Source organism: Aulostomus chinensis, chromosome 20 (assembly GCF_037954235.1).
Source record: "Aulostomus chinensis isolate RoL2024-O1b breed Wild chromosome 20, RoL_Achi_v1.0, whole genome shotgun sequence".
NCBI lineage: Eukaryota > Metazoa > Chordata > Actinopteri > Syngnathiformes > Aulostomidae > Aulostomus > Aulostomus chinensis.
In genome coordinates, this window is record NC_141339.1 from 17,507,923 (window position 1) to 17,526,817 (window position 18,895).

Consider the following 18,895-nt stretch of genomic DNA (forward strand, 5'->3'; position numbering starts at 1 on the left):
AGGAATTTAATAAAAGATTTAAGATTCTTTTTTCAGTATAATGAAAGTCATTAAGTGTTACTGATGAGTCCCTGATAAATTGTGTTTTTGCAGAATAGGATTAACACACATTACATTTGCCCTTTTGAATATAAAATGACATCACTTCATGATTTTACGCCATTAGAACTTTTGATGAGATTTATCAAAATTATCATTTGAAGAAAAGAATTAGGTCAAGCATGTGTCCTGCAGTCTTAGTTACCTGGACCTTTGACCTCAAAATTTCAATTCATTCTTGACTTCCCTTACTGAAAGATCACACTCATGAAAATGGTATGGATGGATGAACACCCCAAAAACATATCGCCTCCAGCCACAACTTATTTTTTCATGTAATAGACATCCAATTATGTAAAGCGTTTCCTGCATTTGTTACATACACTTGTTAGACTAAAGCAACACAATGACAGTGAACCAACTTAATTAACTGGAAGCGCCAGCAGTTGACTTAAGTTTAAGCCCTTCTTCCACCTCGGCGGTATCGATTCTACTTTCCCAGACAAAGTGCCAAATAATTAGAGAGCTGTAGTGTAATGGAATATCCAACAAACAGATGAGGTCAAATGAGGTCAAAGGCCATGCTTTGGGGAGGAGTTTGACATGAGGCATGCGTGGTTTTGTAGCTGAAAAGCACTCCTTCCTTTAGTCCATGAAAGAAATAAAACCTTAGAAAAGGGTATGAGATGAACAAAAAGACATGATTTGGTTTTAAAAAAAACAACAAAATATATATATATATATATATATATATATATATATATATATATATATTTGTATGGAGTCTAGAGTATCCAGTTACACTTATGCTGTTATTACAGGCATGTTTGTGTTAACTCCACTTCAACTTCCATGTCAGTGGTCTTCACAAACCTAATGTCTACCCGAACAGTCCTTTAAGACAGAATTTAGGAGGAATTTTCTGAAGGCAAAAAACCAGAACAAAAACCAAGCTCTTCAGGTGAACTCTTCTACACATTATCACTCATGCTGACTGCAGACTAAAATGAAATGACCTATATCGCGATAATAAGAGATTTTGGTCATATCACACAGCCTTAAGCTGCTTCATCGCCATCACACCTCAGTCAGCCCTCGTCCATCTGTTGTGGAGGTCATCAAGCAAACCTCAAATGGCAGTGTTTATATTTAATCTAGTGCACTCAACACCAGTTTAACAGCCTTTGCAAATATGCCAAGATGATTTTTTCTTTTTTGCCTGGAATATCCAACGGTGAACCTGTAGGACAATTGCCACATTCTGTCACGCACATACATGCCACCTCCATATTTTCAACACAATTATCCAAACAACACAACAGGAAGAGTTCAAGCACACACATTGCCACAGCAATGTGATTCATGTGGAGATCTATATCAAAGATGTTTTCTTAAGCCTGTATGTTTCATTTAAAACTTTATTTTCACAAATAATTAAACTCCTGCAATTTTAAAATAACAAAAGGCCATATTACAATTTAAGTTAAATTTTAATTAAGTGCTTAGACCTAGCAATAATGGCAAGCTTATGCAGAGCGCATGAACACACCGAAAATAACCCTAACAGCCTGTAACACAACTGTAAATTTAATATTGAGTGCTTGGGAACAGAGCCCTGATATTTACATATGACACTGAACATGTGGTTATTCTGCATTCAACAGCCTGTCAACGTATAAATGAAATGTACACTATTCAGTCAAACTGCATGCCTTTACCTGGATTCTGATTCATAATTCCAGGGGTGTTCTCACAGGATGGAACCTGTTGAACCCCTGGATAGCGTCCCACTTCGACTAGTCAGATTGGAGGACCAAAATCAACATTCCCACTTCCTGAAAACATCCCCCACAGCAGAAGCTAGGCTCAAATCCAAAATGCATGGCGCAACGAGGGAAGCGATGGAAAAAGCAAAAGGAAGAAATTCCAAACTGAAAAAGAACCATTCAAGACCCCAATGTTTCCAGAGTAAAGGCCAGAAGAAGGGACAGAGAGGTCAGCTTTGGTCGATACCACCGTTGCTGGGACCCAACTTGTGTGAGACAGGTTGTGGCAACTCTCCAACCCCCATCCTATTGTCCATGAGTGTGTATGTGTGTGTATTTAGACAGAGTGAGACAGGGAGAGTGTGACTGTTTAATCTGCCCCTCCCTCCCCTAATACTGGTGTGTGTGTGTGTGTGTGTGTGTGTGCATGCCCCACCCCCCGTCTATCTGCATACATTGGCAGTCAGATTAAATGGTCAGAGTTAGTGATTAGTGCTGTGCTGTCCAGGCCACTGGGTAGCAGGCAAGCTGGGTAGCACAGTGTGGCTTCTGCCTCCCCTCTAGCCTGAGAGGATTAGCCCATGCTAATGCTAAGCTAAAGGATGAGCTCCAGTCAACGGAGAGGTAAAAAGGGCAGGGGAATCTTCCTCTTCCCTGGTGCTGCTGGAGGAGGGTACAGACCTGAAGAGGCTCAAGCTGCCACCCTTAGCATCACCTGTTTACGTCCATGTCTGTCCATCAGACTCTTACCCTTTCTGTCCCTCTTTATCTCTACCCCTCTCCTTCCTTCTGTATATCTGTCTTCCTCCATTATTTGTCTTCATCTCTGCCCTGCTCTCTTTCCCCCCGACCGGTCAAGGCAGAGGGCCGTCCCCACTGAGCCTGGATCTGCTTGAAGTTCCTGCCTGTAAAAAGGAAGGTTTTCGTCGCTGCTGTTGCAGAATGTGCTTGCTCGTGGAGAATTGTTGTGTGTAAATTCATTGAAGGAGTGTGATACTAGACCTGCTCTACTTGTGAAGTGTCATGAGATAACTTTTGTTGTGATTTGGTGCTATATAAATAAATTTGACTTGACTTGCCCAAAGAGAGCCAGGCCTGACTGGCTGCCAGCAACACTCAACAAGATGCTGCAGGTGGAGTTTCCAGCCCTGATGAGATTCCTATCACTCATATTGACTTTTAACAGCACTAAATAACAGAAACTGCAAACAGGCAGTTATCCAGTTTAGTATTTTTGAAATCTCTGCTACTAGAGATTTTTGACAAGTTTCATAAAAATTATATTTATTTGCAACAATGCATTTACACTGCTTGGCAAGTTCATTGCATGGTGGTGAGCATAGTTCAGTACGAAAGAAAAAAATGAATAATAAATCTGAGACGGGCCAAACGTTTCAGCTGGGGACTCCATCATAAAAAAGGTGCCAGAAACTCGGGACCTCCACATTTCCAGGTGGTGCTTGATGTGTACAAACGTTGCACAAACTGTATTTACAGTACTGCTTTACCTTTAGAATCTCAGCTCCCAAAGGGGAGTCCTGACCCTGACTTTGGGAGCCCCTGAGCAACCGTTAGTTTTCAGACATTCCTGCTTTCTTTCCTGCCACACTGGTTGAGATTCTTTGTTGTTTTTTTTAATCAAAGACAATATCAAAGCACTGCTGTAATATCAATTCAAAGAAAAACAATTTACCAGACATCTAATACTTTATCACTAGCAGGCTGCAGAAGCTTACAATCATCTCAAGTTCTCTCTGTCTAACCTCCTCTATTATTTAGGGTTTAAGTGGGCTGCAAATGAAAGCTTCCTCCCTTGAGGACACTGCAAAACCACTGCAATGAGAATCCCTTCTTACACTGAAAGGAAATGCAATTATTTAAACTAAGACCAACTCCTTGTCATGTTCCTTCTGCATCACAGAAGTGATGCAGACATAATTTAGTCAGATAGAATCAGGTTAGCTTCAACAGACTTAAGATGAGTAATACTGTGTATGACTTAAGCTGATAATACCAGGAGGGAAAATCAAAGGCTAGGTTTTTACACATGTCAAAAGGTCAAAAATACACTCAAAACCCTTTTATGTCATTGGAGTTAAGTGAGATGCAGAAAAAGAACAAAAAAAACAAAGCATAAAAAGAACTGCAGCAAACACACTGTCATTACTGCTTGTAATCCTGTTTTCAAAAGTTCAGTTCAGTTGATTTTCTATTGCCCGTTGACACACACTGACTGAACTAACGGCTATGGCATTTACAGCAGATTCTGTAATACTACACTCCTGATAAAACAGCTTTACATCCGCCCCTTGAAGTACAGCAATGCTTGATGTGAATAACTGCACACACGTCAGAGTAAATATTAGTAAAAACTGCAGTGACAGAAGACACTCACTGTTCTGTTTAACGACTGCTGCTTATTGATGCATTAAAACTACATATTCTCATCTGTTGCCCATGTGTTGAACCGATCTTGTCGCGTCAGCTTAACACACACACACAAACAAACAGCTTTCTCATCAGACCTGTCAGCCACCTGTCTCCAGATTGCTGAGCCTTATGGGTTAAGAGGACTTTTTCATCCTCAAGTAAACACATAAAAAAACACAAGCAACACATCAATTATTGCAATCAAACACACACACACACACACACCTCATTACTGAAACAAAAATTTCCCCTACTTTCATATCTTAACATATTAACATAACATTGTCTATTGCTGTGACTCAGACTTCTTTCTCTGCGCCAGATGTTTATGCCTTCACTCCCCCCCACACACACACTAGATCAACAGCACTGTAGCAAGTAAATTCATTACCACCCCCTCTTATAGTACTCTCTTTTTCCCCATATATCCTCTCCCTCCATACCTTTTTTCTTCTTCCTGAAAGCATCTCTTCGTCTCTGTCCCTCTTCTTCCTCAGTGATGGTGAAGAGTGCGGGGATGGCAGAACGGCTGCCTCCCTTCCTCAGGCTCCGCTTGCCCCGTGAGCACTCTCCCCCACCTCCTCCTCGTCCTCGTCCTTTACTATCTGGCATTGCCTGCCCTGTTGCAAAGCCCCAGGCTAACTAACACAACTCTGGCCCATCTCACCCTGCGGTGGCGCTGGGTGGGTGGGCAGCAGCTCAGTGGTGGATGCCAGAGAATGGCGGTGGATAGGGTGACCCCTAAAATCCTCCCTCTTAGTAAAGATGTTGACAGGAGACAGCTAATGCTAACAGCAATGTCTTCTGGCTGCACATTGCTGTTGAGTGTGTGAGACAGCAGAAAGCTGAGACAGGGAGCGAGCGGGAGGTGACACAGCAAGACAGACAGAGTAAAGACGATTAGAGAACAGGTGGAGAGGAAAAAGAAAAGTGTGATGAGAGACAAAGCTGCTCACTGTGTTATGCCCATACTGCCTGCGATGGCAGGGAGAGAAAGAGAGAGAGAGAGAGAGAAAAAAGAGACAGAGTGAGACAGTCTCATTGAGGATGAGCCCATGTAGTCTGGCTTAGATTTAATCCACAAGACTGGCTAGGTTTAGAGCTAAATAAACTGCTTCTCTCTTGATTCCCTTACTCCTCAATGGATGCTCCCTCTGCTGCAGCCAGTACTGCTGCTGCATTTCCCCCTCCTGCTTCGTGCACTCTGCCAAACGATCCTCTAAATGCAAACTTATTTTTACTCAGGCATTGGAAACACACGTTGACCCACAAACACACAGCTAACAGGGCCACAAGGTTATTAAAATATTCAGTACAAATACAGTGGTGGAAGGTGAGCCGGTACTGGAAAAAGTGTTACCCTGACGACAGCAGTACATGGACCAATGGTGTAAGAGGGAAGGCAGAATTCATTAATGTAATGTACACAAGCACAGCTGAGCATGCACACTTATGCACCAACTCAACAATGCAGAACTGGAGGTGCATCTTTGGAAGGGGTGTGTTCATTAAGCACATGGTATGAGGCCCTGCCCCGTTTTCAATTTAAAGAGCCAGCAGCTTTTAGAGGGTTATTATGAAAATAAGATGTGACATGAAAATAAATATTTACATTCATAACTAGACTGAGTCAGAGAGGATGTAACACATTCAATATTTACATATGAGCAGGATAGATGCAGTTTCATCCAGTAACTAAACCTGAGTTAAGTCTAATTTTCTATAAGGACACTGCATGTGCAAATACAGCATATTTCTAATCAACAAATACATGTACGTATCACCAAAAAGGAGAAATGAAAAGATAAATTAGTTATTTCAATTATTACAGTCAATAATATTGGAGGCCAATCCAGTAACAGTGCACACAAACTTTTATGGTGTGCTCTACACATTTATGTCCCATATAGCAAAGCAAACACACATACCAACAACCAGTTTGGCACCTCAAAAAAACAACAAACCTTCCACCACTCTGTGGTTCAACAGTAATTTAAGACTATCTGTCCGACTCACAATCAAGGCGCACCCCTTGTTCTTGGCCTTACATTTCCCCAACGTTTGCCAGCAAACTTCCAAATGTGCAAACTGTTTTTCATCAAAAACCAGAATCAAACACTCCTAAAATATTTATTACATCCAAAAATCCCGTACTTGTTGCTTCACCACCTTAGGGAGCACATGTTGTACGAACACGAACACACACACACACACATTCATGAAAGGGCAATCTGATCTTTGTCCCTGCAGGATAGAGTAAGCTGTAATCCAACACTCAGACTTTAACCTGATAAGCCAGGCTACACACCCTTTTCAGACATATCCAGTGTGTATGGGTGGGATTCAAGCATTTAAGATTAATCTTAATGTTAGCTCTAAATAGGAAGAGTAGTTGATTTGCCTTGTCCACCCAAGGGATGATTACATTTTAAGTACTTAAAAGTGCAGTACAGGACAGCTATGTGCATGCTTCCATGACAGGTGTGACAATGGCGAGATGGCCTCTGGGTTTGGAGGAGAGCAAAACTCATTTCCTTGGGCAACTCAATTGAAGAGAGCTTTAGGCCATCAAAGCAAAAGAAATGTGTACAAAGTTGTACATCATTCAAAGACAACCAACTGAGGAAAATGGAGATGATTAGAAAGTTGGACGGAGGGTAAACTCCACCACATTCACACCTTGCAACAAGACCATGTTGGTATCAGTTAACTGATGTAGAAATATTGAAACTGGTTTGGCCTCAGGGTCAGAAAAAGTAGGCAAGGGAGCACTTTTGTACAGGCATAATGTGGCACACCTACTGAGCATAAAATGGCAGCAGATTTAGTGCAGTGGATTATTTATGTTGCAGAAACTCACCACGTAACAACGATAGCGGATGTGAAAGTGGATGACATATTATTCTCAGCTAGTGGTAGGATCAATTTAGCTTGAGATGTCATTAAACGCTGTGATAAACTGATCTGTTAACATATGTAAGGCAGTGCAACCCCTGAGGCAAAGTTTTAAGCATGTGTATGTGTCATCTGTGTTATCTGTACTTCCTTCATTCTCTCTGTAGCTCTGCCAGGAGTGTGCTGAGTTTAAAGCACCTGGCAAGGTGATTAGCTGCAAGGTTGCCAATGGAGGGTTCTGGTTTGGGAACTGCTGGACTTTATGTACCTCTAAAGCCTTGGATTTTAGACTGTGTATGGTACATCTGTGTTAATGAATATCTTTGTTGTCTTATTCAGTTTATTTGTAGTTTTACAGTCTGTTTATGCAAATAAATCCCCAGGCTTTGATTGTCTTAAAGATTTTTGGTACTGTCATTCATGCTACCTAAACTTTGGCGTCCTTCAAATATATGAAAACATTGAAAATGCATTAACATGGCAGTGCTTTCATTGGGCCATAGGCTCAATCACAAATGTGCTCTTTAATTTTTTAGTAATTGTCATTTAATTGGTCAAATTAAGACCGAAAATGATTACAGTAATTCATGAAACCTCTGGAACTACACCGCCTATTTTCCATATTAAAACAATTACGTTCATAATTTGTATACACCCAAATGTGGCACACAAACCAAAACTTCAGTATGATAGTGTCAAGAACGTTAGAAACATTTGGCATCTCTGTATATGGGACTTTCTATTAAGGAAGCATGATATTTGATTTTCTGCCGATATCCAGTTCGCTGTTTTGTTTTTTGTCACTGATTTGGCTGATAGCCTATATTTAACATTGATATCATTTGTAAAAAAAATAAAAATAAAAAATACCAATTTACATTTTGTACAAAGTTAGAAACACCTTAACAGCAAATTTTACAAAATTACCAAAACAGTTAGGAAAAGCCCATAAATCTTATATTTTTGCCATTGAATCCTTACCATAAAACAGCAGATGTAACTTGAGCAAAACTCAGTTGATAAATATTAGCCATCAAATTGATACTGAAATACTTTAAAAAATGTCCAATATCTGCCAATAAACCTGAAACACAGATATTATTGTTCTATCTAGTGTTGACAAATATTAAAGAGGTTATTACCACATCTGACAATGTGAAAACTTGATAATACAGTTTTTTGGGACTTTCTAGATGTAATTCAATACTGGATACTTCTCACAAGTGTTACTTAAATGAAGTGTTTGATAATATTGTCAGTGTCTACTTTTGTGAAAACATATTCAGTATCCCAAGGTCAGAAATTAGATCTCCATTCAGCTACCACTGATGCTATCAATTGTGCTTTTAAGGCCTTGAACTGCCCTAAATGTCACTCAGTAGTACTCAATAGTTGTGAAGCTGATGATCAAACCACAAATTGAACAAATTAAATTTGTTAATTGCAACTGTGCTTTTCCATCATCACCACTCTTGAACTGATCTGACAGCATAGCGATCACGGACACAGGAAGGTTTTAAAAAAAAAAAAAAGTAGCATGAACCAACCAGTGGAAGCAACGACAAAACTTGATTAAGGCGACACCTCTGGTGGTATTTGGTCATTGCATACACGCTTATTAGTTCCCACACAACCACAGATCATACAGACACGCATTAATAGGCATTTATTTGGTTCTAACTATAATGTAGATAATAAATAAGATGGATAGAAACGCTACATAATGTTAGCATGTAGCTTAACAACTGAATGGACAAGTACATGTAGCCTAACTTCAATTCCAGCTTTTTATTTCTAAGCTACTTTTAAATTTTTAATAAATTACAATTACAACAAAAAAACTAAGTACTTTATTCAATATTTCACAGCACTTTTTCCTGATATTAACAAGCAAACAAACAACTACTGTGGGCCAACAGCACATTTAAGCTAACTCCTCGCTCTATTTCCATTAATTCACCTGTCACGTCCACGACCGGCCAAGAAGCTTTACAACAACTAATTGACATAAACGTCAGCGACAGGTGTCTTCCAACACTGGACGAGGGTAAAAAAAAATTTTAAAAAACCAACTACGGCAGAAAAAAAGGTAAAACAGAAACATTTGAGAAGTTTAGAGAGCAAGTCGTGTTTAATAAAGCAACCGGTTGGGTGAGTTAATCCCTCTCCCGTGACTCGGACAACTTTTAGTCTCTCTTTCTACCAAACACGACAGAACCAAATTAAATCCCTCCGCTAAAAGCAGTATTTTATCTTTTAGAGAACATTTATCCCACTTGAGGAGTCTGTCAAAGTTTTCCGTTTGTAATAACTCACCTTGGGACTCGGGAGGAGATGTGTCGCTGCCATCCTCGTCCGCCATTTCTCCTGACGTCAGCAGAGATCGAGGGATCAGCGGCAGGAACTCCTGCTGGATCCGGGACAACCCTCCGCTGGACAGGTGGGGGACGACACATGCGCCACCGCCATGTATCTGCTTAAAATATCCTACTTTTTTTTTTTTAATATTTCTAATTTGAATCACAAGGGAAATAAACCTTTTCACACGCTCATCTTCAGTCTGGCCACAGAGCTTTTAGATTTAGTGATGAAAATAACAAAAAGCGTAGGAATAATTTAAAGCTTGAAAAAGACACGTGAAAGTATGAAATGGAAAAAGTTGATTACAAAATAATTTGTCAACTTTCGGTTGAAGATAGCAAAAATCACAGGATAATGTGGTGATGTAATGTCAAATAAAGTAAACACAGATGTTAAAAATTTACAAATGCACTGTTTTATATATCTATATGTAGATATACAGTATGAATTCCCTCCCATTCCCAGAAGCTAGCATAAAAAAAAACTTAAGATAATAGAAGAATAAAGAAGCTAAACAACACAAAACAGAAAAAAAATCCCACCACAAACATGCAAGGTTTTCAAGTGCAACAATGATAGCTATGAAGTTTTACTGACATCTGCTGGTACTGTGTCTACTGAAATTAGTCAATTTTTTTTCTTGCTGCTTAACTGGTCTTGAATTAAGCCGTTATGCTTAATTGACCAAACAGACACGATTGAAATTAAAAAAAAAAAAAAAAGATTAGGAGACTAGTGCACACTGAATGGTCAAATTGGATACAGTTGATAAGAGATGATCCAAATAAGACAACAATAAAGACATTATTAATTAGAATAAAAAAAATGTCCAAAAATAGATAAATGAAAACAAAAAAGGTTGAATAAGCATAAATAGATTATTTGTGATGAAACTCTTTAGATAGTTCATCATGACAAAAGCAACTACAGAAATCGAAACAGCTTCACCGAATGGGAAAACTTTGGGTCAACATTGTAAATACTAATTTGTCAATCAGTTAAAATCATTCATGGACAGCTGCAGGAGGCTGAACAAACCGGCAGGGGGCGCTCTTGAATAACTATAGGTTCAACGTCAACGTCTCATGAGGTTGTAAGCACGAAAACTGGATGATGCTGTCCGTAAATGATGACTTGTGACGTGTGCGACTTTGAGAAGTAAGCCCTTGAAAAGCAATAGTATGTTTTTTTTTAAAGTTTTGTTGCACACGTGTCACTACTTAATCTATTTAAAGTGTTTTTTGGTTGTTGTTGTTGTTGTTGTAACTTATGGTTTAATACAGCCCAGCCATAAACCAAAATAATTTCCTCTCGCAGGAGAAAATAAAGGGAACCTTACCAGAATAATCCCTCAATTTTACAAGTGTTTAATTCAAATTTTAGATGGATAAATATATATGTTTACAGAGAAGTAAACAAGTCTCAGGTTTCAGCGTGTAGTCGTTTCTGATGACTGGCGAGGATTTTTCCTGCAGATGCTAACATCATTTCATGCGAATTGGAAACAAAAATGTCTCTTTAACTCTTATGCATACTTGACCTATAGAATCCGAAAACATGCTTGATCATGTGAGTGCCAACAACAGGTCAAGTTGATCAATATAGCACTTTTCAATCATGAGCCATGACAGGGTTATAGCATCACAAACAGAAAAACTAGAAGACATTAGAGTGCGCTAAACAGACAATAAAAACATACAATATAGAAGACATTGTCATGTAACATCTAAAAGATAATAAGAATAAACTAGAAACACTGCATTGTGGTTGCTTACCCCTGAAAAGTGCACACTGACCTTGACCTTTGGCCTTTGACCAACAAAATCTTTGCAGTTTTTCCTCAAACACCAGTGGATGCCGGTACTCTAGTTGAAGAAATAATCTCAAGGCAAGCAAGGGATGTCCTATTCATGTGAGGTAACTGAGACTTTAAACTTTGATCCTAAAATCTTCTCAGTTCATCTTTGAGATCCGGTAAACACTTGAGATTTGATCAGTTATGCTTTACGAGCCCATTCAGATCGTAGCAGTCCACACTGAACACTGACACCGTTGTGCACTTATGTGTTTACGTCACTAAACCACATCTCCAGGTGCAACACGACTACTGGCCTGTGACGTCTGTGCTCATTTATGAACTCCATGATGAGGAGCGACAGAGTGGAGCTTTTAATCGACATCTTGATATCCTGCACCTGTATATAAGGTGGATTCACTCAACAATGGAGACGAGCTCGTTAAGACCAGCTACTTGTACAGGTGATGAATTCTGAGGTTTGAACAAATGCGGAAACTCACAATGGCCTGAGAGAAACACACTTGTTTCTTCACAGATTAATCCAATTTTCACCTCTGTCATTATCATAGGCGTGTATGGACACATCAGACGTAGCTGCAGATCTTCCACGAGAACATGAATCCAGTTCATTACTGGGATGAGGTTCCGCGTCTCACTGACTTGCACTTTGTCCCTCATGGTGATGTCATTTTCAGCAATGTCTGGCCTTGTGTTGCTAGGTTGTGCACACAGTTTTTTGAAGCCTATAATGTCCCTGTTCGCCTTCCCACTCGCCAGACACGTCTCCTAATGAGCATCTGCGGGATGTTTGGGCCATCAGGAATATCAGCGCGTTTCTGTCTCTGGAAATTCTATATGAAAGATGAAAGGTCATAAGGACGAGGACATAAGGTTACGAAACACAAACAGCTGTTATGCACATTATTGACAGGAAAAATTTGCCCTCTTTCAATCATTGACTGGTTGCATTTCAGTACATGTTTCACTTAACATGATGAATACTCCAATGCTCACTTTTCTTTGCTTTATTTGGTCGTCCGTGTTTCAGGTAATCATGAACTGAAGATTTTTTGAGGAAAGTTCTAAAATAAGGGGATTTATTCCAAGCACCACGGAGATTTACATGTTTCAGTGTCTGCAGTTTTTTTTTTGCCTATAACCAATTTCGTTTATCCCCATTATTTTGTTGAATTTTTTTAGCCTCATGTTTATAAAAGGTTTATAAATCTTAAGGGTTGCTGGCAATGTTAAATGTGTGTACATTGTATTTGTTCAATCTAACCAGCAGAGGGCGCTATCTTCCTATATTTAAAATGATCCAAAAATCCATGCATTTATAGGGTTGGCTGCTTTTCTATTAGGTTTCATTGATATATTGATAGGATGTAAAACAGCATTTCAAAACTAAGGGAAATTAACGAGTATCGCTTCATGGTCTGAATGCTTCAACACATGAATAACGGTAGCTTTGGTGATCCCATTCCACCCACTATCGCATTTCTCTTTGCATATATTTCTCTCAGCAAAGAAGTATTTCATTTTGACAAAATGGGACTTAAAACACAAGCAGTCTTATCTCTAACTAACCCAGTGATATTTGAGAAGGATTTACTGTTCCTGCTTGAATATATGCTAATCTCCTCTCATATCAATGCTGTTGGCCAGACAGTACAGGCTTAGCCCCCCCTTGAACCCCTAGTAAAATGGCTAGTGATTGGTGTGAAGAAAACTGAAACCATGGCAACCAGCTGTTTGGCAATTCAAGCACTAGAGGAGGTGGAGGGAGAGGAGATGTTGGCCTGTAGGTATACAGACAAATACACGTCTCTGTTGTGTCTAACAAGGAGGGAGGTAGAAAAGAAACCAGGGGGTTTGATTTGGATTTCACCCATACCCGTGCCCCCTCATCCTCCTGTTGTTGTGTTACAGACAGTCTTGACAAAGCCTCCCCCTGCTTCTCCTCTTTAATGTCTGTTTTTTTTCTCTCCTATTATTATATTGTCAGTCAGATTGTGAATCAGGGTTAAGTCGGTGGTGAAGCCTGGGGAGAAGTTCAGGGTCGAGCCTGTTACGTGGTCACATGCACGATAAAAGCCTCACCAAACTGTCTGTAATTGGTTCTCGTGGGGATCGGGATCTTGGGATTCTCCCTACACAGAAACAGCTCCTTGATGGCTCATCAATAAATCAGACAATACACATTGAGTTACTACATAGCATGCATGTAGATATACCTGCTGCCCAAACATGAGGAAAGTGTGTGTTTTCTTGATTTGAAAGGGATGGATGTCAGATATTTCTACTTTTAGGAAGCTGATCCCCAGTTGGTTAAAGCTATACTGTAATCAACAAAGGGCTGGGGCAGGGGGATTAAGCAGATCGAGGAACTGAATTCTTTTGAGGACATGCGGTCTCTTTCCTCAATTCATTTGGATTAATTTATGTGCTTGACCCAGCGACTGGACCAGCAAAAATCAGGATGGAGGTCACATAAGTTTCTAGATTAAGCTGATAGCCAGGATAAGCAATCCAAGAACCAACTGCATCTTCAGAGGGATCTGAAGCAGCCCGGTCTTACGTCCCCTCACTAGAATATTAATACTCCTCATTAAATAGGCTGCGATTAAAGTTTCAGTTTGGAAATAATTAAGAATGAATTTAACAGACCAAATTCAGCTAATCTGCTTTATTAGGATTTAGCAGGTCGGATTTGATCAGATTTGATTGATTGTGGCGAATAGCCCAGATTCTGTGGAAAACAAACAAACAAGTGAACTCTATTAGTACGTAGATGTACGTGGCATCCTTGCTTCAAACCAGCCAGTTAAACACATTAAACATTCTCAGATTCTGAATGAGTAATGACCAAATCTGCTTTTTGAGTTCAGGTAGGGTCAAAATGCTCACATTAAGTCACAGATTGAGAAAATAGAATTTCAGTGCCTTCAAACTGTTTGAAAAGCACATTTTTGAAATAAAGCTACTATGAAATATTAATAACATCCCTATAAAAGACATCTTTTGTAAAAATATTCAAATTTAGTGTCACATTTGGTTTGCTTGTAAACAAAAACAGTTCTATTTGTATTTCAACAGCAGCTGAAGCAGAGTACATATTCATGTCCTGTCAAACGAATGTAGAAAACTTGGGCGATAACGAGGTAAACAATGCATAGGCAGCAAAAAATCATACCAGTAGGGTTTTTAGAGACATTGTGGTACACTGAAGTACCCTCATCTGAACTCTTGTGTCCTTATTTATCACTTTTGCATTTAGACTCCCCCCATCTACCCCTTGTCTCCATTTCTCTACCTCTTTATCCTCATATCACCTTTTGCGCAGCAGACAGGACCAACTCTTCCTCAGTCCCTCGCTCCCTCCCTTGCAACAAATCATCTGTGTCATTGATTTCACAACTGTTTTTTTAGTCTCGCTGCTAATTTGCATCATCTCACTCCTTAAAATAGCCTATGCTGCTTTAAATACCTTAAATACTTGGGTATTATTATGAGAAAAGGGGTGCTTTGAAGTGTGAATTCAAAAAAATATATATCATAAAATATTTGGGAACAATGAAAAATTAAAAAATCAACAATGGTTTTATTTCTCTGTCTGCTCTTTAGGCTGCTTGATTATACACTATCGTCTGTTTTGTTTTGGTTGTATAATTTTAATAACCTCTTTATCTCACTGTCTTCCTACATAAATAACTAGCAACAGATGGCACCAAAGAGAATGAATGAGCGATACCCCTACAGATAGACTGATCCCCCACCAGTACTTGTCTAAATAGACTTCCTCTCTCTTTAGTACGCTGCATGCTGTATCTAGGTAGGAGAATCTTCACAGCTGATCATTGTCATCTCTCTGGGTTTGCATGCACAGGAAGGGCCAATCATGATCAAGAAAACAACCCTCACAAACATGTACACAAACAGACCAAGAGACATATGGCTGCGAGACTCAAGTAAATAGTGCTATTAATGCTAAGTCCCTTCAATTAATCCCTCAGGGTGGTCACAGTGGTATTGTCTGGTGTTAATAACAGCAATGTTTACCGTCTGATATCCAGGCTTTAATGGTGGTGAACTATAAGACATTTAATATAGAAGACTGAGACTCTGTATACAACAGAAACTCATGCTTCCTGTTCTAGTAATTCTTCTCTCTTGAAATTTTGTATCCATTTATACATCATGATGATCAATAGCGAAACAAATGATTCACCATCATTCATTCAGACATCCTCCTTGATTCTCACTGAAAAACACTGAAGACAACCATTCACAATGATGCTGACATAGAACATGGAAGAGAGTAAACAAAAACAACAAAAAGGACAAAATAATCAGAAATGCAACTAAACCAGTGAAACGGGCACAGACAATCACAGACAGTTGTATATCATATTTTGAAACTGTCCTAAAGATGTTTCTGTATTCAGTTGTTGGTCACTTGGCAGGAGATTTCAAAGTTTGCTATTAAAAGCATCTTTTTGAGCTTCATCCCAGCACAACGTACCCGAAGAGTTAAAAGTACAGTTTCAGTGCAGCAGAGATGTGATGTAACATGGTCGAAATATACACGATTTAAAAAATCCCAAATTTCATGTCGTTTGCATTACTTTTCAGTCTGAGATTACGGAGAAGTGTTGCAGCAAATTGAAATAAAAACAATATCATCTGAATTCAGGTGAGTTTTGTAGCCAAGACATAATGCTGTTAATAGAAAAGTTTAAAAGGACAGGACCCAGAACAGATCCCTGTGGTACACCAATTAGTAACAGTCTGAGATCTCTACCAAATTATGTGTGTTTCTGATTATTTAACCTGGCGATGAGATCATCTGATCTATTGAAAACAATGAAATCCCAATATGGTCAGGTGCAAAATCCCAATGGCAGGATCTGCAATTTTCAAATATGTCACAATATACCATCATAAATAAAGCACTGATGTGACATAGATGCAATAGCCTATAAATGACTTTGGTACAAAATGCAGCAGGGTGGCAGGGTGGTGTAGTGGTTAGCACTGTTGCTTCACAGCAAGAAGGTTCCGGGTTTGAGCCCCGGCTCAAGCACGGTATTTTTCTGTGTGGAGTCTCCATGTTCTCCCTGTACCTGTGTGGGTTCTCTCTGGTACTCCAGCTTCCTCCCACAGTCCAAAGACATCAAGAGGGGACAAGGCTGATTGATACTCTAAATTGACCGTAGGTGTGACTGTGAGGGTGAATGGTTGTCTGTCTATATCTGTTGACCCTGCAATGGACTGGCGACCCATGAACTCCGCCACTCTGGGATAGGCTCCAGCCCCCCCCACACGACCTTATCAGGATAAGTGGTAGAAAATGGATGGATGGATGGACAAAACTCAGCAAAAATCCAAATTTCACCATGATGAGGCTTCATTCCCACCAAATTTGGCTTAATAATATTGCAACATCCGTCAAAACATTTGCAATATTGCAATTAATCTGGCCCTAGAAACCACAGTAACTGAGTAACTTCAGAACCTTACTGAGTCATAAATTAGTTTCCAGATCTTGGAAAATAGGAAAAAAAAAACAGCACAATACCCCACTGGATCTCTTAATCATGTGTAGATTTAACCAAATCACACATATTACGGCTGCTCAGCATGATCTCCACTGGTAACTAATATTCTTTACCCTCCATTGACTGACTCTACCCTGAAAATGCCTGAAGCCCCCTTCAGCCCATCCTTCTGACACTTTGACAAATGCAGAAATATATCTTTGCATATGTTTTCACAAGCTAAATTAGTAGTAGTTGTAGTATTTGTAGTCGTAGTAACAGAAATGGTCATTGTTGGCAAGAGAGTCTGTGTGATCTAGAACACACCTACATTTTTTATCCTTGAAGTGCATGAGTTGTAACATTTATGTCTTGAGTGTTGGAAAATTGAATGGGCTCAGTGGAGTGAAAGAAAAGAGATTTTCACACACACGCACGCACACACACGAAAACTGTAAGCAGAACTTGTGCATGTATATTAATGCAGTATTTATAAAGTTAAGAAAGGGGGAGGTTATTTCCAGGGATTTAGAACAAGTCTGAGAATTAAATATTTAGATGAGTATTCACAATGCACAATCTTTCTGGAAATTACTCATTCGTTCCACCTTTTATGTTGTTGTATCTAGTGATGTTCCTGTCATACTTGATCGCCTACCGGTTACCACGGCGATGGTAGGGAGAAAGTCCCAACATTGCTTCTCGGAGGTAATAGGAGAAAAAAAATCACCCGTCCTTTTTCTCTCCCTCCTCCGTCTGGTTTGATGCTGTGAGGCTGAATTGCGTGTCATGTGAATGAATGAGCAGCCTACTACAGCATGACAAGTCGCCCCAGCGTTTGTCTGATGCTGCATTTGGGTTCCACAACAGCGAAGATGAGATGGGATCCATCATCTGGTGGAAGGGAGCAGGGGAGATGCTGCCTGTGTCACCCTATCTCTCATCTCTCTTTACCACTGGGGTCATATACAGCGTCTGTCTGTCTTTTTCTATCGCTCCAGCTCTCTGAGGTATTGGTATGATGGATCACTGCATCCACGAGGGAAGAGTGTGGGAAGGCAGAGAGAACCAAGAGAGAGAGAGAGAAAAAAATGAAGAGGGGGATGGGAAGATGTCAGATTTACAGTAGGGGTTGCTAGGCTATGAGGAGATATTGCTACTGTATTCTTTGCCAGTGGCTTCAACAATCTAAATCTTATATCATCTCATAAAAATTGCACATCACATTTTATTTCATTGAAGAAAGAAACCAAAACCTTATATCCATTCATATCATTTTTTTCAAGATCATCATTGGAGGACTGCTGGTGTGAGATTTGCTGGTGTGCAGCCAGCTGACTGAACCCAGCATGGGGTAGTGGGGGGTGAAGGGGTGGGAGCTCCCATCCCTAACTATTCTCCTCACATTCACCTTGCAGTCCCAATTATTCAAGGCAGCGTGCACGCGCCCTGCTGCCAGCCAGCCCCAGCTGTGAAAAGTGGGTCATGGAATTTAAAGGCGCACACTCAGCTTTGCTGTCTATTGCACACAGTTGCTGGCACCGCTTTGGCTCTCCCCACGACACACAGCATCAGTGCAATTCTGTATCCTGCAGTGAAATCCACAAGGCTGTTTGGGAATGTGTGTCAGTGAATCAGAAGACATTCATTACTGCGTTCTCAGAGGGAATAAAAGCCCTCGCACGTTCACCAACTGTCTCCTTACACTGGCCTATATTCTTCCACGTGACTTCACTTTAGAAATAAAAATGCATAAGCTATGATTTGTTGTTTCACAGATCAACGGTTATGGAACTTCAACAGACACTAAATGAAAGTCTTAAAAATTCTGAAAACATTATCTACCTAGCAACAGTGTACAGTAGGCCAGTAGGTTAGTCCATATGGGGCGAGACATGCAGCAGAGAAAGGACTACTCATGCGCATATTGAGCAATAATGTCATACCCTGATGAGCTCTTTACAGATTCAGACAGGGCTGTCCTACTAATCTACTGGCTCGCCATGTGGCACCGAGGAACACGTCGATGCTCCACAGTGCACAGACACACAAAACTACACAGAAGAGCA

The 18,895-nt window shown here is 40.0% G+C and overlaps 1 protein-coding gene across 1 annotated transcript in view; it reads right to left on the reverse strand.

The window, feature by feature from the left end:
- map7b (microtubule-associated protein 7b) overlaps nucleotides 1-9,585 on the reverse strand; it is a 26,099-nt gene extending 16,514 nt beyond the window's left edge. The window contains exon 1 of the mRNA XM_086188988.1: nucleotides 9,447-9,585. Coding sequence (XP_086045114.1) covers nucleotides 9,447-9,492 — 46 coding nt within the window. The 5' untranslated portion in view covers nucleotides 9,493-9,585. The remainder of the gene's footprint in view (nucleotides 1-9,446) is intronic.
- Between the last annotated feature and the right edge of the window lie 9,310 nt (nucleotides 9,586-18,895).